Below are 23,259 nucleotides of genomic sequence, written 5' to 3'. Positions count from 1 at the left end.
CGAGACAAGAGGTGAGTTCCCCCCACTCCTTATCAAGGTCCCCGTAATTGGCCAAAAACATCTCTGTAGTAAATTACCCTTCTTACCTTGCTTTGGATCCCTTTGGCCAGGAGTTCCCAGCCCTAGGTCCCTATGTTGCTGGGCTAAAACTGCCAGAATCCTTTACCCCTAGCTGTGCTGGCCAGGATTTCTGGGGGTTGTAGTCCAAGAACACCTGGGGACCCAGGTGGAGAAGCTCTGCTTTAGAGCTCTTCACGGCTGGAGGGGAGGCCCCATGGACCAGTTTCTTACAGACTTTTTGATTCCTACACCCGATTTCAAGCTGAAGGCTGGAAAGCCACCGTTCTTGCAGCGGATGAAAAAGAAAGGAGGGGGAAAGTGGGAATCGTGCCCAGACATGCACAGAACCCAGTTCTAGAATTGTCCAAACACCTCTGTTTGGCAAAAGGACAACCTGCACGAACATATGACCATGACGAAGCATCTCCCGTCTCCTAGGGCTTCTGCACCTGAAACGGGACCAGCACTGGGAAGAGACGGTCAGGGTGAAAGAAAAGGGCAGAGGGACCAACCAGCCTCTCCCGTAGCCCATTGAAACCGGAGCTGGACGGAGGGAAGATTTCTGGCTGCGACTCCAGGCCCACCGTGACATATTTATGGGTTAAATAAACCTGTATCATCAAGATTAACTTAATATCTGCAAACTATTTTGCACTTCAAGTGCTCCGTCTTTAATTGCAAGCACTTCATCATCTCTGCTCCAGGGAGCGCGTGTGCCAAAAAGCTTTGGGGATTCGGCCAAGGAGCAGCAAGCAGGTTGGACAGGGGCAGGATCCGCAGCTTTTCCCACACCCCTGCACCCATGTGGGGAGACCCTGAGATGACCGCCTAAGGGAATTACCTTCCTGGGTCCTCCCCTGCCCCTCGTCCCAGGGATGCAGTGGCAAATTTGGAAGGCTAGGTGCTTATCCTGACATAGCTCAACATGGCAGACTGCTGGATCTGCTCAGGCCAGCAGATGAGAAGCAGGTCTTTGGTAGAGCTGAGAGCTCTGAATTGCTCACCCACAGCCAAGTCTCCAATACAGTGGTGCCTTGCTTGACGACGTTAATTCGTTCCAGCGAAATCGCTGAAAACGTCGTCGAACAAAAGAACCCCAAAAAACCATTGAAACGCACTGAAAACTGTTCAATGTGTTCCAATGGGCTGAATATCTGCTCGTCCAGCAAAGATCCTCCATGGGGCAGCCATTTTCGGTGCCTGTAGTGTGAAAAATCAGTCCTAAAAACAGTGGGGGGTCATTTTCTTCAGCCAGCGGCCATTTTGAAACCTGACGATCAGCTGTTTGCTGATCATCGTAAAGCAAAAAACGGTTCCCGAAGCAGGGAACTGATCATCGCACAGCGAAAAAAAACCCATTTAAACCATTGTTTTGCGATCGCAAAAATGTCAATGTTAAGTGGATTCATCGTTAAATGGGGTAACCATCCAGCAGGGCACGACTGTACATAGTGATAGGGATGCCTTGCAGATATCCCTTTCTCTCCCAACCCTTGTGAGGAATGGCAGCTAAGATTGGAGTAAAATAAGGAAGCATGAGGGGTGGTGAGGGGTGATATCATCGTTCTCGCTACTCTGGAAGACGTGAACCTTTGAACCGAGAGTCCTGGCTCGGGTAGACCACTGACCCCCACCAAGAATGGCTTCAGGGGCTCATCCGTGGCTGGGCTGCGCAAGAAGGATGCCCAACATAACGCTTGCAGAGTTGACTCGCATTCTAAAGCCGAGGGGCTTCTCCAGGTATGGCTGGACTACAACTCCCATCAGCCCCAGCCTGCCTCAGCCAATGGGGAGGAACGCTAGGAAGGGCAGTCTCACGAGAGCTGGAAAGCCACCGTTGCCCTCCCTCGGGAGAGGCAGCCCCCCACCCCATTTCCATAACCTCGTAACTCAGTCTTCGATCCATGTGTTCACAGCCGGGCACCCCTTCAAGCCGTCCGGGTCACTGGGGGCAGAGCCCATCCTTTCCGGTTGGTGCCACGAACCCCCCTCCTGCCCTTTCCCTGATCTCGCCTGAAGAATCCCATCCGTCGTTGTTGCTCGCATTGACCAAGCCTGCCTCGAGCAGCACCAGAGCAATAATTACCGTGAGTTTTAATCAATCCCGCAGCAATTCAGTTGCAGTTCAATTTGTGATCTGCCTCTCTGGTGACACGGAGCTGGAGGAGGGCTGGAAATTATGAGAAAATCAATAGCCAGCCCAGCCAATAATTCTTTCTGGATAATCGTGGGCGAGGCGTGCTTAGTCAATATGTCCCTGCAGGAGCTTTCTTTGGCCGCCCGGCGGGTTGCAGACCGAACAACGTGCCGTGCGTATTATTTATGAGAAAGGTAACGTAGAGCAGAGGAAAAAGAAAACAAGAGGAGGAAAGAGTTCAGGCGGGTTGGTTCGCCGATCTGAGGACACTGAGAAGCGTCACAATGAGTCTATTCCACGGTAAGGAATGAGAGAGAGAGAGAGAGAGAGGGATGGGTGTCATGGGCTCAAAAGGGCCACCGCGTCAGGAACAGGCTACAGAAGCACAGTCCTTCCCCCCCTCTTCAGGCGGACCGAAAATGCCTCCCCGGTTTCTCACTCCAGCTTCACCCTCATGTGCTCTGAAATCTAAATTCTCACAGGTGCCTTTTGGTGGGGACCCAGGAGAGGGGCCTTTCCAGAGACTCTGGAACTCCCTCCCACTGGAGGCCAGCCTGGCCCCCTCTTGGCTGTCCTTCTGCAAGCAGGCCAAGACTGTTCTCTTCAGACTGGTTTTTCCCTTAATCACTGGCTGCCTGACTGAAGAGTTTAGAAGGATGGTTTGAAACTTACCGCTTTGAATGTGTTTTTAGTGTCGCTTTTGTTCGGTGTGGTATGTGTTTGATATTTTTAAGTATCCGTCTACTTATTCTTTTTAGTGTTTAATATTGTCTTTTAATGATGTCAACTGCCTTGGGTCCTTCTTAAGGAGAAAGGTGGGGTGAAATGTGAATGAATGAATGGATGGATGGATGGATGGATGGATGGATGGATGGATGGATGGATGGATGGATGGATGGATGGATGGATGGATGGATGGATGGATGGATGGATGGATGGACGGACGGACGGACGGATGGATGGATCTGGGGACACAGAGAAGCCAATTGTTGATGCTAAGCATGGTTCAACCACAGTCCCTCCATCTTCAACCCCAAGAGGATGAAGCTCAAAGGAGGTACAAAGCACACAAGCAGCTTGCAAAGAGACAGGTCTATCCTCAGCTTTGGCTGCCAAGAATTTATTTATTTATTTATTTATTTATTTATTTATTTATTTATTTATTTATTTATTTATTTATTTATATCCCGCCTATCTAGTCGCGAAGACTACTCTAGGCGGCTTACAACAAAGTTAAAATACAATAAAAATAAAACAACAAATCACAAAACAGGTAAAAGTAAAAAGACAATAAAAAAAAAATAATCTGGTGAGAAGGCCTGCCGAAACATCCAGGTCTTTAGTAGATTCTTGAAAGTGCCCAGCGAGGGAGCTCCGCGAATGTCAGGAGGTAAGTTATTCCACAGGCGAGGAGCCACCGCCGAGAAGGCCCTATTTCTTGTTTTCTCTTTCCGGGCCTCCCTCGGCGTTAGGCTCCTCAGCCTCACCTCCTGGCTCGCCCGTGTGACCCGGGTAGAACTTGGTGGGAGAAGGCGCTCCGCCAGGTATCGAGGCCCTAAACCGTTTAGGGCTTTATACGTAAGCATTAGCACTTTGAAGTCGATGCGGAACCTGATGGGCAGCCAATGCAATGCGGCCAGAGTGGGCGAAATATGTTGGAATTTTTTCACTCCCCTGAGTAATCTGGCCGCCGCATTCTGCACCACCTGTAATTTCCGCAGCAGCCTCAAAGGAAGCCCCACGTAGAGCGCATTACAGTGGTCTAATCTTGAGATTACGAGCGCATGTACTAAGATGGTGAGCGCCCCCACTTCCAGGTAGGGCCGCAGCTGGGCTATCCGCTTGAGGTGAAAAAAGGTGGTGCGGACCACCGACGCCACCCGTGACTCCATGGAGAGCACCGGGTCCAGATGGATCCCCAAGCTGCGTACCCCATCCCTAGCAGGGAGAGTCACCCCCCCAAAGGAGAGGGAGTTTCCCAAATCCCCGACTGTAGGGGGGCCCACCCTCAGCACTTCCGTCTTGTCCGTGGGGGGGCCCACCCTCAGCACTTCCGTCTTGTCCGGGTTCAGCCTAAGCCCGTTCTCCTGCATCCATTCCAGTATAGTCCCCAGGCAGCGCTGAAGGCACAGGACGGCTTCTCCTGCGGTTGGCAAAAAGGAGATGTAGAGCTGCGTGTCGTCCGCATACTGGTGACACGAAGCACCACACCCCCTGATGACCCCACCCAGCGGCCTCATATAGATGTTAAATAGCATTGGGGAGATAATCGACCCCTGTGGAACCCCACAATTGAGGCTCCACGGGGCCGAGACCCTCTCCCCAAGCTGAACTCTCTGGGGACGGTCCTCCAAGAAGGAACGGAGCCAGGACAATGCCAGACCACCTATTCCCAACTCGGAGAGCCTCCCCAGGAGGATACCGTGGTCAATGGTATCAAAGGCCGCTGAGATGTCGAGGAGGACCAACAGGGACACTTTACCCCTATCGGCCTCCCTCAGTAGGTCATCACACAGGGCGACCAAAGCCGTTTCTGTGCCGTGGCGCAGTCTGAAGCCCGACTGGAATGGATCCAGGGCATCTGTTTCTTCCAAGAGCGCTTGAAGCTGGTCGGCCACCACCCTCTCGAACCCCCAAGGAAGAAGAAATGAGCCAAAAAGTGAAGCGTGTGGTTCAAACTAGTTCAAACTCTTGCCGTGGGGGATGAGAGAAGCCAGCTTGTCTGGCGCTTTTTGTGCTCTCGGAAAAACAGGGAAAAGAGGAATCAGGATACGGCCGCATGGCCACGGAAGCAGTACAAATGCAGGAGGTGTGTGCTTGTCATCTTGGCACTGGAACGGGGAATGAGCAATTAAAGTGAGGAGAAAATAATAATTAGGGAGGAGGCTCTGCCCTTCAGTCAGCAGAAGCTCCCAACATGTACACAGAGAAGAAATGTGCTGAGTAAGAGGATGCTATTTCTAGCTTGCCTATTCTTTTTTTTTTTTTTTTTTTTTTTGGTCTTTCGCAACATTTGCCAAGGTTATGATGATGAACAAATCCTGGAGGTCCGGAGAACATTCAAGCCATGTTCTTCAACACGCTTCTCAGTAGCCTAACAGTCACTCCGTCCCAAATAAGGATCACGCGTCCTTCATCTGGCAGACTCGCTCCAACAGCCCGAGGTTTAACCCCCAGCTTTGTTCCAGCGGAAATGGGAAAGGTCACCCCTTGGGGTTGAGGAGTGATTTCATTGTGATTTATTTCTCATCAGAATGTGCCCCAAAAATGAAAGTGGTGAAAAAGTGTGTGTGGGGGAACTAATAGACTCATCCCATCTCCTTGGAATGAATGAGGACTTCAGTTCAGTTTTGATCAGAATTTTACCCAATGCATATAGGGGAGACAGTATCTCAAACAGGTTTGTCTGTCCTGGTTACAGCGGAGCTCTGATATCAGCTACGGTTCATAAACACGTATGCAAATTAAAAGCTTTTTAAGTCTTTCATGCGTTTGAAAGAGTCTTCCGTTGTTTTAGTCGGTCCCTGGACAGGCGTAGCCAATTGGACAAAGCTCGTAACGAAGCAAAGGTCTGACTCTGTAAGAAACTATATTATTCCAGATAACCTATATTATTCAAGGGGAATCAAACACACATCCTAGATCTACAGCCAAGAGAACTAACTCACTCAACTATCCAGCCAGCTGTACCGAACGTGGTCATTAAGACTGAAAATGGACTGAAAGAGGGAGGGACCTTGACGTCGAGATGCAAGGAGCCCAAAATGAGAAGCCATTCGCTCCAGAAAACAAGGAACACTGGGGCCATTTGGCCGTTTATTTCTGCTAACCAGAAAAATCAAGTCAGGGTGATCTGGGCTCTCCTCCGCATCTGTTTCATGCTTCGTTAGGCCATATAACGCTCCCGAAGAAGAAAGGAAGCAATCTTGAGCTACCTGAAAGACTGTCGGTCCTTTTGGGGTGGGATTGGGGGCTGTTGTTTATTAAGTCAGCGTCTTCATTCCTTGAACCGGGATCTTTAATACCGCACTTCTGCCGAGAGAAAATTGTTGCTCTTGCCTCCAAAGATTATATATATAGGCGATGACATGCCTCTCAATATTAGCAACTGCTCTGCTGGCAGCGTTTAAATGAAGCTACAGCAGAGAGGCTTCTGCTTCATAAAAACACCTGGCGTGGGGAGGAGGGCTGGGGGGGGGGAGAGCCGTCTGTGTTTGTGGGGTGAGGAACTACAAACAGGTAGTTGTGGGGAGAGAAGCGCAATTACGAGCCTCTTTCAGAAGTGAGAGAAGAGGAAGGGGGGAACGAAGTGCCCCTTAATTAAAAGCAAGTAGGGAAGGGTGGGGCAATGCCCCCCAATGCCTGCCCCCATCACAGCCTGCTGGAGGATGCTAGAATCCTGTAAGTTCATCATCCTTTTAGAACTGCGGAGCTAGAAGGGACCCTAAGGATGACCGAGTCCAGCCCCTATCAAGGAGGCTCTGTGGGGAATCATCTTCCCAAGCTACGGAGACCTCAATCATAGGAGCCAGCCCATTAGCACCTTGTTAGCACCACTTGATAACTACAGACCAGCTTTGTCATATAACAAACCATCTTGCCATTAAAACATTACAAAATACTGCAAGAACACCTTAGAAAACACAGCCCACCGGCATCTGGACCTCAGAATGCCGAGCACCCAAGAGGTGAAGCCAGCGTGCTGCTCTGGGGCTGGGATGGCTTAATCAGGAGTGTTAACGAAGCAGCAGGATTTGAAGAATTCAGGGTAGGGAGCTGGTGGACATAGGAGAAGGGTGGAGAAATCGTCAGGAACATGGACAAACCTACCGAGGAGCAAATCAACAGAAACCCCCTGGAGGAAAGAGAGGAGCACCTTTTTCTGGCGATGGAACCACCAGAAGGCGATTAAAGTAGCTGCGGGCGAAGGTTTGCTCTGGCAAGATTAATTGCCGCCTAGAGCCATGCCAAGTGGAGTCAATAAGCAATTAGGTTTAAATTGGATGATCATGAAACTAGATCACACCCTTGGTGCCTATTGAGAAGAAGCATGTCTGCAAGAGGTGGAAGAGGTCTGTTTGCCATAGTACAGACTTTTCTTCACCTCTGTCTTTTGCAACTAGCATGACATAAGACAGGGAAGGGTAAACAGAGGCTTCATGTGCAAATCTTTGCACAGAGGCATGTCACTCTGACAAAATCCCACTGGAAGAAGGAAACGTGAGAGAACGCATGCTGATGTCCATTTGGTCCCATGGGCGGGGGTTGCAAAGGGTTATACATGGGAAGACACTTGACCTTCCTTGACCAACCAGGCACATCTAGGCACAAACTAAGAAATTCCTAATGTGAAAGTAGACCAGGGTGAGGGTGGTTTCTAAACTTGAAAAGGAAGAGACACAAGTGAACATGTTTGGGGAAAAACATGTTTATCACAAGGAGCAACAGAAGAATTAGGACTTGGGTTTCAGGAAATGATGGCAAAGGGAAAGGACGCCAGGGTTTAAAAACCCAACTTTAAAATCACCGTGTTACCTGTTTTTGAAGAGTAACAGCTTTTCCTATAACAACCCAACACCAACAGCTCCCTCCACACCCTCTTCCCTTCCTTTCCATGCCCTTGACAAGACCAATCCATCACGATTTCTGCTTCAGATGTTCAAATCCATCTGTCTCCTAAGCACCTTACCAGGAGACACAATATCCGGTGTTTTGCTAAGCATCTTCCCCCCCATGTGGCCACCATTACTTGGAGTTAAGAAATCCCTTGGAGTCATCGAAAGAGCGACGGGTTCTTCCTTGAGATAATTAAACAGAGCAGGTGCAAGACGCCCCTAACGTTCTGCGCATTCACACACGAGACGCGCTCATCCGCCTCTTACGCATCTCGCCTCGGACGTTACCCCTTGATTTACAGAGTTTGGCAGCTGTCCTCCCTCCTCCTGCTCCCAAATTACTGTCCTTCCTATGTGTCTCAGCACGACCATTTCTCCTTCCTATTATCCTGGAAGTGTTCAGCCCATCTACCGGGCACTTTTCTCATCTCTCCTCCTCTCCTGCCTGCAGGGTGAAGATCCATCCCTGATCTATCCAGGTGACTGTTACGGCAGATGATGCACGAGGGATCCATGCTCCTGCTCCCGATGCTGCAACAAGAAACCCAGCATGCGGAGGAAGGGATTCTTAACAGCACACATTCCCAACAAGCTAAGGCCTGGAGAAATTAATACTCTTTACACAGGAGCTGCTGAGGAGCTCAGCGGCTGAGGGATCTGGTTGCAGAGCCAGAGGTTAGGAGTTTGACCCCCCCACACACACACAGGTCAGTGGTGCCAGGGCGTTGAACAGGACCCCCCCCCAGCCCCACCACCTGGGTTCTCTCCTCCAGGAAGGCCAAGAGTTGTGGTAAAATGGGGGGACCCAAATCCCACCCCAGAGAGATGGGGCAGCAGGATATCGTGGGTGAGAGGATCGAAAGCCGCTGGGAGCCGACAGCAAAACCGACAGGGACACGGATCCCTTGTCCGGCTCCCGTCGTCGTTTGTCTCGCATCAAGGTGACCGAAGCCATCTCTGCCCCCCAACCAGGCCTCCTGAAGCCAGACTGAAATGGGTCCAGAATACTCCGTGTCTCATCCTCCGGAGCTGAGAGCCACTACCCGCTCTGGCACCTTCCCCAAGGATGGGGCATTAGAGGACGGGTCGGTAATTATTCAATATCATGAATAATCTCTCTCTCTCTCTCCCTCCCTCCTTCTGTGTATGTCTGACTGACAGCTCATAGCATAAATGCACAGATTAAAAACATACAGCCAGGTGGCAATGTAATGAACAGGTAGGCAGGTATCAAACTGAGGAGATGGCAAACTCAAATATATGATCTCTCTGTGTCTGTGTGTGTGTATATGTGCGCACACGTGTGTGAGTATATGAACATGCATGTGCACACACACACAAATACAAACACACAGAGACATACAGACATATGCATGCAGGCTATTTTTCATTCCCCCTTCAGTCAAACCATAGCCATTCCTGTGAACTGCTTTCTTTCTTCGCAGGAAGAAGGAAAAGACATTCCAGGTTTGATTTCAGCAGGGCAGGAAGAACAACCACAGGATGTGATGCAACGGGTCAAGTGAGAAAATAAAAAAGTGAGGAATTTATGTCCAAAGGCACAGGCTGTCTGGAGGTTTAGAGCTGAAAAAAGCAACAGTCATGAAGCCAGAGGAGTAGGAGTAGGAGGAGGAGCAGTCTCATAATGGGTTTACCTCCTGCCAAACACAAAGTCTGGCTATAGACAGGGAGAAAGACAAATTTGCAAACTCTAGGGTAGGAGAGAATGGGGCCTATCAAGAGAGAGGAAATTTTCTGCGCAGGTGTTGGTCCTGCTTCTCACCTTACCCCGAGCGTAGCAAGGCGCCAAGATTCCTCTATCATCAACGGGGCCAGAAATACGAATTATTGCCTCTGAACGGCACCACTGAATTCTAGCCTTCCACCCATCTCTTGTTGCTTTCAAACTTCTAGCAAGCAACCCCCGCTACCAAATCTACGATGCTGTAGATTCCTGCCAAAGCCTAGCAAATGTGCACCGGAAGCTTCGAATGGAAGCAGACTGAGAATCAAAGAGACAGAAACTGCCTTTCATTCCACCCCCTTTTAGCCACACACACACACACACACACACACACACACACACACACACACACACACACACACACACACACACACACACACACACACACACACACACACACACACACACACACACACACACACACACACACACACACACACACACACACACAAGTGCCCACCTCTTGTTATTTTGCTGTCAAGTCAGAATGGACGTATAGTGGACCCTTTCAAGGTAAGTGTGATATTTAAGGAATAGCTTTAGCAGTTTCTCACACCCCATGAGTTTCCATGGCTGAGTTGGGATTTGAACCCAGGCCTCTTGAGTCCTAGTTAATTCATTGATCTATATACTGCACTATTCTGGTTATCCACACACCTCTCTTAAAACAATAAGCATCTGTCTTCAAGTCAGTTCTGACGTATGGCAACCCTCTTCTCCTGGTAGAGAGTACTCAGAAGTGGTTTCCCTTTCCCTTCTTCTGGGGGGTAGCCTTGGGATTGCTGGGCAGCTGGCCCAAGGCCACCCAGGCTGGCTCTGCTCTTTAGGGAGCCCGGTGGGGAACTGAACTCCCAGCCGTTGACTCTGCAACTAGGGACCTAAACCACTGAACTATTAATCCAGCTTACATCTCTCTCAGTGGCAGCCTTTTTTCCCCTGCAAACTGGAGTGCGTCCGGTTGCAATGTTCTCTTCTCCACGGTGCACATGTGGAGGAGAAAAGTGGCACCTTCAACGGGCACCAGTGCTGGCAGCCGCGCCTGCCTCTTATCTCCCCGGCCAGTCTCTCGTCTCCCTTACGCCATCACCCACTGCAAGGCAAGGGGCAGCCACTGACCCCACTCCCAGCTTTTCTCTTCACGGATCTGGACCTCTAATGGTGGAGTTGTATGGACGGCATTCTCCCGCCGGGAAGATGCCGCCAAATGGATCAGAATCCTGCTGGACGTGGACAGACCGTTACCGTTTTTCTTGTTATTTTATCTTTTGGCTTGACGACAGGAAGGAGCCCCATTCACTCAGGTAAGGGGCCAGGTGGGCAAAGCGTGGGGTGGCCGTGTCAGAAGGCAGCGATTCCAATTCAAATGGCCTTGTGTGCTTTCAGCAACATAAACATCATGAATAAGCTCTCAAAAATCGCTTCCACTTGAGGCTGACATTTCCAGACAGTGTGAGGATGATCTTGTCGTGAACGGAAAACACATTTGCTCGTTGCTGGGTTGCAAGGGTGATGGGAGGGGAGGAGCAAGATCGACGTCTTGCTGGGGGGGGCGCAAAAGCTTGGTAATGGAACCAAAGAGCTGGAGAGGCGCCTGGGGGGGGGAAGGCGGGGGAAGCCAGCTTGATGAGCAGACACACATGGCAACTCCGTGTATGCCTGGGGAGACCCCTGGAATCCTGATAACTGCCTTTGTATCATTTGCACTGGAACCCATCACACGTGTCTGTCTGGAGCAATCATAGCTCCGTCTCTTCGTATGCTTGTCAAAAGGGAGAGGAAGATGCCACGCGGCAGCCAAATGGGATCCTAGGCTAGACCAGCAACCTTGTACCCACGGAAAGAAGGGCATTCCTTGCTGGAGCACAGCCAGAAAGTAATTGAGTCAAAAATGCCTAGCTAATATTAATGGGAACGAGCCCCTTCTTTAAATCAGAACAAAGGGAAATTGGTCAAAATCTCACTGGGGGGGCAACTGAATTGCACAACAGCAATTTGGCTGCCTATCTGTCTACCTACCCGAGGATCTCTGTTCGATCATCCTAGAGCACAGGATACATAATCATGGGCTCAAGCAACCGGAAACTAGATTTCGGCTGAGTATCAGGAAATACAGTAGTGCCTCACACAACGATGTTAATTGGTTCCAAAAAAAATCAACGTGTGAAACATTGTTCTGTGAAACACCATTTCCCATAGGAATGCATTGAAAACCGGTTAATCCGTTCCAATTGGAACGGATTGCCATCCTTGAGCGAAAATCCCCATAGGAAACATCGTTGAGTGAAACAATGTTTCCTCCATTCAAATGTATTGAAGCCGACTCAATGCATTTGAATGGCATTCCAATGTCTCTTTTCCCTCATTTAAAAGTGCCTTAAACTGTTTGAAACCTGTTTTAAATGCTTGGCATCAATAGCCCACCTCCTGAAACCTAAGCAAACTTAATTTGGTGTTGTTCTGAGTCGTCATTAATTTTTGGTGATTTTTTGTTTTCTCCATTGAAAGCCATTAGACAGACCATTCAATGGCTTTCAATGGAGAAAACAAAAAATCACCAAAAATTAACGAAGACTCAGAACAACACCAAATTAAGTTTGCATAGGGTTCAGGAGGTGGGCTAACAATAGCAAGCATTTAAAACACTTTTCAAACAGTTTAAGGCACTTTTACAGGAGCGAAAAGGCACATCGGAAAGGGCTCTTTGATCTCCGTTTCCCTGCTTTTGAAGCTCTTTCTGATGTGCCCCTTTTCACTTCTGTAAAAGTGTCTTAAACTGTTTGAAGCCTGTTTAAAATGCTTGAAATCGTTAGCCCACCTCCTGAAACCTAAGCAAACTTAATTTGGTGTTGTTCTGAGTCTTCATTAATCTTTGGTGAGTTTTTGTTTTCTCTCTCATTGAAATGTTTATACTGCCCCATTAGTGGACACCCTACTCTGGCCATTGGTGGAACAGCCAAGCACCCCTTCAGGCACGGATGGATGCAACAAGGGACACGTTGTTGGCCAGCCAACTGCCTACTCAACCCCGCACAAATCCAGCAGGGTAACTTGACAGGAGATTACGGTAAGACCCCTTCGCTCTCTCTCTCGGTGGCAAAACCATTCACTTCAGAGGGGCGTTTGCAGTTCTCAAATGCCGAAGGAAGACTCTCACACGGTTCAAGGGCTGCTCTGCGCCGTGCCTTGTTTTCCTTCCTCGTGTCCTCTTGAGGGTGTTGGGATAAGATCAAAGTGATGAAGAAGGAAATGCCCTTCGTATAACATGCCAGGGCTTTGAAACATACCTCCCTGCCCCCTGTGGAATTAACTGGGAAGTGACTACGTGAGCGACTTCTGAGACACGGGGAAGGAGGAAAGAGCCCTTCGTAAACTGTAACCAGAAGAGGAGAAAATTAGCTTTTAGAGTTCAGGACCGTCTTCTGTGCCTTTGGCACTCTTTGTGCAACCTTGCTCAATGTATGTATTTATTCTTGTTTCTTCTCGCGTGAGAAGTTCCATAAGACATGTTGTCCTTGTGCGGGAGAAAGCAAATAATTTAACGGTTCCCCATCTTTGCTTGTGAGGACAAAACAAGCAAAGTTTGTGATATAAAACTACACCAGGAAGGCCTTAAATGGGATGGGCAGCCCACTTCCACGATGGTCTAGTTGCTCCTGGAGCATTCATTGACTATAGAAGACAGGGCCCATTCTTCACTGAGCCCCACCTGCCCGGAAACACCGCATCGGACGTACCATGCAGCCGGTGGAATCCACCTTCCGTTCCGACACACACTTGAAGTTCCGGGTACAGCCGCCGTTGTTGCGTGAACAGTCTCGGACTGGCCCGAAGGAGGAGAGCAGGTCGTTGATGGTTTCGAAGTAGGTCGACAGCATGGCTTCTTCCCTTGGAGAGGAAGAATTTAATGTTAAAAGAAATACAACCACACACAGACACATGTGGCTGGAGAGAGACCTGCCTCTTTTATGTTTCTTCTTCCTCCAACTCACTTTTCCCACTAGTCCTCAGGTTCAACCCTTGGGCGGATGCCATGCAATTCATGTCCTATAGGTACACCCTCCACAAGCCACTGGCTGACCCCTGTAAGAACAGAAGACTGGACTACAACAGATTTCTGGTCTGATCGGGCACGGCTCTGCAGCAGCTTTACCCAACATGCTTCTCTGTAGATCATAGCTCCCCAGCCTTGGGTCCCCAGATGTTCTTGGACTGCAACTCCCAGAAATCCCAGCCAGCCCAGCTGGTAGTGAAGGCTTCTGGGAGTTGTAGTCCAAGGACATCCAGGGACCCAAAGTTGGGAATCATTGTTGTGGAAGGCCTGGAAACATCACCAGTCATTTCAGCCGAAACAGTTTGAACTCTATATATATATATATATACACACTAATCACCAGCAACTACAACATGACATGTTTTAAAAAGAAATGTGCAACACTGCTCCATTGCAGGAGAGGAGAAGAGATGGAATGGGAGGGAGGGAGGGAGGGAGGGAGGAAGGAAGGAAGGAAGGAAGGAGCTGATGGTTGATAGAAGGAAGGAAGGAAGGAAGGAAGGAAGGAAGGAAGGAAGGAAGGAAGGAAGGAAGGAAGGAAGGAAGGAAGGAAGGAAGGAAGAAGGAGGGAAGGAAGGAAGGAAGAAGGAGGGAAGGAAGGAAGGAAAGGGAGGGATGGGGGAGGGAGGAAAGAAAAGAAAAGAAAAGGAAGGAAGGAAGGAAGGAAGGAAGGAAGGAAGGAAGGAAGGAAGGAAGGAAGGAAGGAAGGAAAGGGAGGGATGGGGGAGGGAGGAAAGAAAAGAAAAGAAAAGAAAAGAAAAGAAAGGAAGGAAGGAAGGAAGGAAGGAAGGAAGGAAGGAAGGAAGGAAGGAAGGAAGGAAGGAAGGAAGGAAGGAAGGAAGGAAGGAAGGAAGGAAGGAAGGAAGGAGCTGATGGTTGATAGAAGGAAGGAAGGAAGGAAGGAAGGAAGGAAGGAAGGAAGGAAGGAAGGAAGGAAGGAAGGAAGGAAGGAGGGAAGGAAGGAAGGAGCTGATGGTTGATAGAAGGAAGGAAGGAAGGAAGGAAGGAAGGAAGGAAGGAAGGAGGGAAGGAAGGAAGGAAGAAGGAGGGAAGGAAGGAAGGAAGAAGGAGGGAAGGAAGGAAGGAAAGGGAGGGATGGGGGAGGGAGGAAAGAAAAGAAAAGAAAAGAAAAGAAAAGGAAGGAAGGAAGGAAGGAAGGAAGGAAGAAGGAGGGAAGGAAGGAAGGAAAGGGAGGGATGGGGGAGGGAGGAAAGAAAAGAAAAGAAAAGAAAAGAAAAGAAAAGAAAGGAAGGAAGGAAGGAAGGAAGGAAGGAAGGAAGGAAGGAAGGAAGGAAGGAAGGAAGGAAGGAAGGAAGGAAGGAAGGAAGGAAGGAGCTGATGGTTGATAGAAGGAAGGAAGGAAGGAAGGAAGGAAGGAGGGAGGGAGGGAAGGAAGGAAGGAAGGAAGGACACTTCAGCCCAATGGCCAAATTCTTGTGGAATTTGTTCTACTGCCATTCAGCCAAAGACAAAAGGAATGGACTTCAAAATGCTCCCTATTTCATCTTACACCTTATACTGGAACTAACTCTTAAGAGAAGCTGAGATGATGTGGCCATCTGAGGAGCCCTAGAAAGCTGAACTGGGACACCAGGGAGTTCTGGACTCAGCTGAAGAGTCTGATGAGCTCCATCCTTCTAAGAGAGATAATTGTGCTTGAGGTCATCAAGCACAAGGCCACTTACGAAGGGATAAGCTTTGAGTGGCACCAAAGGAATTGGAGATCTGGGGGGGGGGGATAATAATTGGAAAAGGGGTCTTTATTCACAAAGGCAAGCAACTTAGGAAGGGTCACCAATGCAAAAAATGGAAAGGTAGAAGAACTGGTGAGAGACACAGTAAACATCAACTCCTCTAGAATAGGGATCAACAGGTTGAAACACAGGCAAGGAAAGACAAGCACATGCTCAGCTGGGATGAACAAGCTGGCCTCCCACCTCTAGCAGCCGTTGTTGTTTTTCTTCCCCTGCCGTTGTGTTTGAGAGACAATTATTATTATTTAAACATGACGTTCTGAACAAGAGCAGGTAACCGAGGGGCAGGGAAGGGGTGGCTGCCATTGCTAGGGGAAACCAGAGAACAAACGGTTGCTTCGGGAGGAGGAGGAGGCTGGCAGCGGCCCCTCAAGCAAAGCCTCTGAGCGCATCACACGCCAAGGCTGATGTGCAGGAACCAACTGATGTGAGACGAATCAGGCCTCCCTTCCACTGACGCTTTGGCATCCCTGCCACATTCCACGCCCAAAGGGAACATCACAAAGAGCGGTTGGTTTGGACTGATAAGACCTTCGTCAAGTTTGCACTGATTCCCAAACCGGGTAGAGAATCAGAGAGCTGATTCTTCAAACACTTGCTTAGTTGTTTTTTTTTTAATGCTTAACAGCAGCAGCAATAATAGCAGCAACAAGAAGAAGACATGACATTGTGTATCGGCTAAAGCAGTGGTCCCCAACCTTGGGCCTCCAGATGTTCTTGGACTTCAACTCCCAGAAATAATGGCCAGCAAAGGTGGTGGTGAAGGCTTCTGGGAGTTGTAGTCCAAGAACATCTGGAGGTCCAGGGTTGGGGACCTCTGGGCTAGAGAACCGATCTCTCTCGGCCTTGATGTTCACAGAATGACTTAGCCTGGTCACCCTCGCTCACTCCGCTTTTTATCTCAGAGCAGTGGTTCCCAATCTTCTTGGACTAAAACTCCCAGAACTCTTCTCCACTCTGCTGTGCTGGCTAGGATTTCTGGGAGTGGTAGTCCAAGAACATCTGATCTGGGAACCACTGATCCAGAAGTTCCCTTCTTCGCTTTCCCTCCCCGCTGCTACTATGGGAAGAGAGCACACGCCAACAGAAAAGGAATAAATTTACACCAAAGCTGACAGCTTGAACCACCCTCAACAAAACAGGCAAAATGCACTGCATTGCTTAAGATCAGGAGGCATTCAGTCTTCTTCATAGGTAAGGGTGTGTGTGTGTGATTCCCAAAGTTACTTTGATAGTACATCCAAAATGAACTACTGCCCAGAGGGGCAAGATTTGGGGAGGTCTTCCAAGGCTTCAGTAATTGATCCCTACGGAATTTGTTCCCTCAGCTCAAACTTTGGTACTGCTTTCATGCTTAAAAGGACAAGGGGTGACCTCCTGGTCTTTCCATATGCAAAGAGGAAGATAAAGAACCCACCCACGGGGAAACTCTGCCTAAATACCTTGCTTGTGACATCATTTGAGCTGGGATAATCTCTACTTAAGGGGACGTGGTGGCGCTGCAGGCTAAACCGCAGAAGCCTGTGCTGCAGGGTCAGAAGACCAGCAGTCGTAAGATCGAATCCACGTGACGGAGTGAGAGCCCGTCGCTTGTCCCAGCTCCCGCCAACCTAGCGGTTCGAAAGCATGCAAATGCAAGTAGATCAACAGGGACCACCTCGGTGGGAAGGTAACAGCGTTCCGTGTCTAAGTCACACTGGCCATGTGACCACGGAAGATTGTCTTTGGACAAAACGCTGGCTCTATGGCTTGGAAACAGGGATGAGCACCGCCCCCTAGAGTCGAACACGACTGGACAAATTTGTCAAGGGGAACCTTTACCTTTACTAATCTCTACTTACAAAGATTGATCTTTAGCAAAGTTGCTTCTTTCCTATCTTTTGAAGACTAGAAGGGGAAGGATAACCCTAGTCCCACAATTTCATTACTCAGAGCGTTGGCTGGGCCCACATCAGATCCTTGCTGGATCTAAGTAGGGTTCTTTGTGTTTTTTTCTTGTATTCATTTTTACTCTAGATCAGTGGTCCCCAACCTTGGGTCTCCAGATGTTCTTGGACTATAACTCCCAGAAATCCTGACCAGCACAGCTAGTGCTGAAGGCTTCTGCGAGTTGTTGTCCAAAGACATCTAGGGAACCACTGCTCCAGATTCGCCAGCAAACGACTGGTGCAAAAGACACACCTCAAAAATTAAAAATGTTGTAATCTAAGAACTTCTACCGAATATAAGAGTGTGATCTCTTTATTTGGGAACCACCCTGTGTTCAGGACATCAACGAACAGAATCATTATGTCAGAATCATCTTAGACATGCAGAGCTGAAGTGGAATAATCAAGTCCAGTCCTTGTCAAGGAGACACAGTGAGGGATCAAACTCCCAACCTGAAACCACTGAGCTCTACCGCAGTTCTATTGAACTGAGACTTTCCGGTCTGTGACAAACATAACTGATGACAAGACAGTCCAAGGTCCCAAAGTGCTTCACTCCGAAGGGTGGGTGCTGGAGGAGGCAAAGCAGCGATGCAAAGACTACTGGGCTAGCATATGGTAAATAACGTGGACTCCCAGACCAAAATCAGCTTTGTTTCTCGGAAAGCTGTCCTGTCCTGCCTACTTCCCCAGCAGCACAGCACATCTTTCTTTGAAATCGATGGGAGTTTCAAAGCTACATGCTAATAAAGTGTGAAGAGGAGAGATGTCAAAAGGAGTGATTTAATTTAAATTATATATGAATGCATTTAAAAACAGTACATAGTTCAAGTATATTACAGACAGATTTGTTAATCTTCTTTTTACTGGTGTGAAGACCCTAGATTGCGAGGTGCAAAGGGACGGCACGGCTTTCATTCTTGATGTTTAGTTATAAAAGAAGTGTGGATAGAGTGCAGATCAAAACAGAAAGCAAATGCAGCACACATTGGAAAAACATGAGTTAGTTTGCTTTGATGTTGGTAATTAGAATACTCTTCATTAGAGATGGACACAACTCGTTTTGCGCAGGGTTGTTGTGTTCTCTTCCACCGCACTCCTGGTGGCTCTTCCACTCACCATCAAGCACACACCATGTGACTGTCCAGTTGCAACAGGAGGACAGACTTCCTTTTCTCTGCCTCCCCCAGCAGCTGCCCACTCGGACAAAGAGGCAGGGCAGGGATTCCTGCAGCTCTGCCTTTGAGTGGGCAGCTGCTGGAGGAGGTGGGGAAGGGAAGTCCAGGCTCTTGATGCAACTGTAAAGTCGTGCGAAGAGCAGTGCATGCTGGCTGGTGAGAGGGGGAGACGCCCTGGGGACAGGGGAAGGGCACATGCCGCATCATTGACTTCTGATGAATTGGCACAAAGTGAGTGGTGCCCATCTCTATTTGTAATCCACAAACAATTATTGTGTGCTATCTGTTACATACAGCACTGATGTTACCTGTCTGTCATGGGTTTGGAGGGAAAGTTCCATCCTATGGGGAGTGGAAGGCGGGACATCAGGAGGAGGGGCTGTACTGTATAAATATGTGATGCCTGTGTGGTGAAAGACACACTAAAGGAGACACTGGGTTGTGACGAAGCAGCAGCTAGGAAGAAGAAGCTGTTGTGGGAGTCTGTGTGTCAGACAGGGTACTACTGTGTGTCAGAGTACCAACCTGATAGGTTCAGGTGTCTGTTGGTGAGCCAGAACTGATAGGTTCAGGGTCTGTGCTTTAAGTTAAGGGTTCTGGGTGAACCAAACTGTGTGTATGTATGAGTGAGAATAAGCCACGTTACTTTATCCTATTCACCTGATTGTGTTATTTTTCCCTGTGTGTATTTAAATAAACCTTATTCTTTTTATTGTTTAAAAAATCCATCCCTGGTCTGTGTGACTTATTAGAGGGAATGGTTGGTGGCAGCTTAGTGTAACTGTGTGACATATCCCAGTAGGTCTGGGTTTGTCACATTGATTGGTGGCAGCGTGTGGGATACGACTGGTCCAGTTGTCCAGCGGTCCAGCAAAGCCTTGGCAAGTGTGCCCAGAGCAAGGGGGGTCTAGTCAGGGACAGTCTGAGGCGCGTAGGTAATCTTCTAGGTGTACCTCACGGGGAGGTGCGCTAGTAGAAGAACGTGCCAACTGGGGAGACTTAGATTAAGGTGCTCTGAGGCAGCCTAGTTTTGGCGGGAAAAAGCTGAGGCAAAACTGCGTAGCAACAGCGAGCTAGCTTGCCAGCTGAGAGGCCCAGCAGAGGGGGGTAGGCTCTGACTCGATACTGTTGCAAGTAGTGCTGAAGAACAGCAGCAATCTCTAGGGAGAGCTGGTTCTGAGGCAAAAAGGAAAAAAGTGGTCGTTTTATTTTGAGGCTTGACTTTTTAAAGCAGCCTGTTCTGAGGGGGGATTATGCCCTTGACTCGAAGCCAGATGGCCGACATGAGTGAAGTGAAAGACCCCCAGATTGACCAAGGTTCTGAGGATGAATTTGGCTCAGTGCAAGGAGACAGCACAGGAGAGCAGAACCCAGAACTTAGAAAATTGCTCATAGCCCAACAGCATGAACTGAGGATGAGGCAATTTGAAATGGAGGAAAGGGAAAGAGAAGAAAGATTAGAGAGAGAAAGAAGGGAGGGAACAGAGACCTATGAACAGTAAAGACTTGATAGCCCTGGAACAGTTCTATTCAGTCCTGCATGGGGAATTGAAGTTCCAGGTGAGGGAAAGGAAACCGAAATCTGTGGCAGCAGCCGCAGAGATCGCGGATTTTATTTCCCAAATAAGAAAGCCCTTGGGTGAGGGGAAATCTGTAGGTAAACCCAAAGAAACCTACAGCAAGTACTCTCAGGGACCAGGGAAAAGCCAGCAAGGGGGAGGGGCCCATGGTGAAGGGAAGCCCTCAGACATGAAACTAAGACCTCAGATTTTGGAGGGAAAACCAAAACAAGATGAGAGAGAATCAAAATACACCAGAAAATGTTATTTCTGTCAGGGAAAGGGTCATCTAATCTCAGAGTGTGAGAAATTAAAGCAGCTAAAAGGAATGGTGCCTCAGAATTCTAGTGGGACCAAGCCAAAAGCTGTGTTCTGTGTCCAGAAAGAACAAGGCTCAGTGTCACTGAGGGAGCCTGTTGCCATGGCTACTCAGTCTGGAACAGCTACCTCTGCTGATCAGGCTGAGGAAAATGGTCCTCTTGTGGAAGTAAAGCGCTGCTTGCTGGTGAAAACAGATTCCCAGTTGTTTGAGACAGCCGGGGTGGACGTAGGAATACTTGACCGTCAGTATAGGGGGCTGCGGGACACTTGTTCCCAGGTAACCCTGTGCCATCCAGATATTATTCCCAGGGAGTTTATAATCCCAAATGAGAGCATGAAGGTGGCAGGGATTGAGGGGCAGGTAATCTCTCTGCCAGTAGCAGAGGTACCTGTCAACTTTCAAGGCTGGAGGGGAGATTGGCGGATAGCGATTTCATCGACTCTGCCAGCAGCCGTGCTCGTGGGAAATGACCTGGCTGAACATGTGAAACGGGTGCTAGTGATTACACGCTCACAAGCCACCACAGGGACAGTTCAGGGGGGTAATGATGAGCCAGAGACGGAAGCAGAGGGGAGTTCAGAAGCTGTGGTGGAAACCTTAACCACAGACAGCAGATTTGGACAGGAGCAAAAGGCAGACGCCACTCTCCAAAAGTGTTTTGAACAGGTGACTGATGCCCAGCTAACACCTGAAACCCCAGTGAGATTTCTGGAGAAAAAGGGGATTTTATATAGAGAGACCCTGAGGAATATCTCAAAAGGGGGAGATGGGATCAGGAGTCAGCTGGTGGTACCTGAAAAGTATCGCCCCATGATCTTACAAAGGGGGCACTCTGACATGTTTGCTGCACACTTAGGAGTGAACAAAACACAGCAGAGAATCACACAGAATTTCTACTGGCCTGACATAGGGAAGCAGATCAGGGAGTTCTGTAAACAATGTGATGTGTGTCAAAGGCAGGGGAATAACCGCGACAGGACCAAAGCAAAGTTGTGCCCTTTGCCTGTGATTGACACTCCGTTCAAATGCATAGGGGTAGATATTGTGGGACCTTTGCCCAAGGCCACAAAGAGGGGGAACAGGTTCATTCTAACAATTGTGGACCATGCCACAAGGTATCCTGAAGCCATACCCTTGTCTAACATTGAAACTAACACAGTGGCCGATGCTCTGGTGGGGTATATGTCCAGGATGGGATTTGCCTCAGAGATAATCACAGATTTGGGCGCATCGTTCACATCAAAGCTCATGAAACGCTTATGGCAAATCTGTGGAATTAAGCACAAGGAAACCACCGCTTATCATCCTGAAAGTAATGGGTTAACTGAGAAGTTCAATGGGACGCTAATGCGCATGATTAGGGCTTACTTGGCAGAGAATCCAAACAATTGGGACCAGAAGCTGCAATCCCTTTTGTTTGCTTATCGATCAGTGCCACAAGCCAGTACCGGGTTCAGTCCATTTGAACTTTTATTTGGGAGAAGGGTGAAAGGGCCCCTTGATTTGATCAAACAAAATTGGGAGCAGATCACCCAGGATGACCCACAAGACGTTGTGACATACATAGACACCTTGATGAATGACCTAAGGAGAAATCTAGAGCTGGCAGCAGAAAACCTGCAAGCTCAGAAGGTCAGACAGAAAACATGGTATGACCACAAAGCTAGAGAGAGGCACTTTGACCCAGGGGAGGAAGTGCTTTGGCTTAGGCCCTGCAGAGAGAATAAACTGCAGCTCAAATGGGCAGGACCATATAGGGTCATTTCCAAGATGTCAGACCTGAACTACCTAATAGAGCAGGAGGAGAACCAAGCAAGGAGGGTGGTTCATGTGAATGCCCTAAAACCCTACTACAGAGGGGAACAGAGGGTTTTATTCGCGATAAAAGCAGCTGAGAGTGAGGAAGCTGAATTACCCTTCTGGGAGGGTAGAGGGGAAGTAAAATACAACCCAGAGGAGGTAAAGATCAGTCCTGCACTCACCCAAGACCAGCAGCAAGAACTAAAAATGCTGCTTAGTAAATATCAGCAGGTGTTTTCCAACAAGCCGGGGATAGTGAAGGGAGTGATGCATCGGATCCACACAGGGGATGCACCCCCGCAGGCAGTATCCCCATACCGAGTAACGGGACCCTATAGGGACAAGGTGCGGAAGGAGCTGGACGAGATGCTGAGGGAGAACATAATCGTCCCCTCTTCTAGTCCTTGGTCCTCTCCGATAGTCCTTGTGGACAAGCCTGATGGGAGCATTAGGTTTTGTGTTGATTACAGGAAATTAAACCGTGTAACCACTCCTGATGCCTACCCAATGCCCAGGCTAGACAACCTGATTGAAACCATAGGGGGTTGTCGGTTCATCTCATCATTGGACCTGGTAAAGGGATATTGGCAATTAAGAATTGATCCCAGGGATCAAGAAAAGACTGCTTTTTGCAGCCCTTTTGGTCTCTATGAGTTTCGAGTCCTGAGCTTTGGTCTCAGAAATGCACCAGCCACATTCCAAAGGCTGATGGACCAGACCTTGGCAGGGCTCAGTGACTTTACAGTGGCCTACATTGACGACATAGGGATCTTCAGTAATACCTGGGAAGATCACCTGATACACCTGGAGTTAGTGCTGCAGAGGTTAAGTGCAGCAGGGCTAACAGTAAAGGCCAGCAAGTGTCAGCTGGGTAGCCCAGAAATAAAATACTTGGGTCACATGGTAGGGGGAGGAGTGATAAAACCCCTGGAGGCCAAAATAGAAGCTGTTCGTGATTGGCCTAGACCCAACACCAAGAAAAACGTCAAATCATTTCTTGGGTTGGTGGGCTACTACAGAAAGTTCATCCCGAGGTTTAGCGAGATTGCGGCTCCGCTGACCGATCTGACGAGGAAGAAGGCTGATGACCGCATCCCGTGGACCAGCGACT

The 23,259-nt window shown here is 48.9% G+C and overlaps 1 protein-coding gene across 5 annotated transcripts in view; it reads right to left on the bottom strand.

Moving 5' to 3' along the window:
• Positions 1–23,259, bottom strand: part of ASTN2 (astrotactin 2) — a 473,842-nt gene that overhangs the window by 162,442 nt on the left and 288,141 nt on the right. For all 5 annotated transcript variants that reach the window (XR_013539660.1, XM_072984878.2, XM_072984877.2 and 2 more), the window contains exon 11: positions 13,291–13,441. Coding sequence is in view for 4 of the 5 variants with exons in the window: in XM_072984878.2 (XP_072840979.2) it covers positions 13,291–13,441 (151 nt within the window). In the remaining variant the exon portion in view is untranslated. The remainder of the gene's footprint in view (positions 1–13,290; positions 13,442–23,259) is intronic.

Source organism: Pogona vitticeps, chromosome ZW-PAR (genome assembly GCF_051106095.1).
Source record: "Pogona vitticeps strain Pit_001003342236 chromosome ZW-PAR, PviZW2.1, whole genome shotgun sequence".
NCBI lineage: Eukaryota > Metazoa > Chordata > Lepidosauria > Squamata > Agamidae > Pogona > Pogona vitticeps.
Note: the sequence above shows the minus strand (reverse complement) of the source record. Positions and strands in the feature narration are given on the sequence as shown.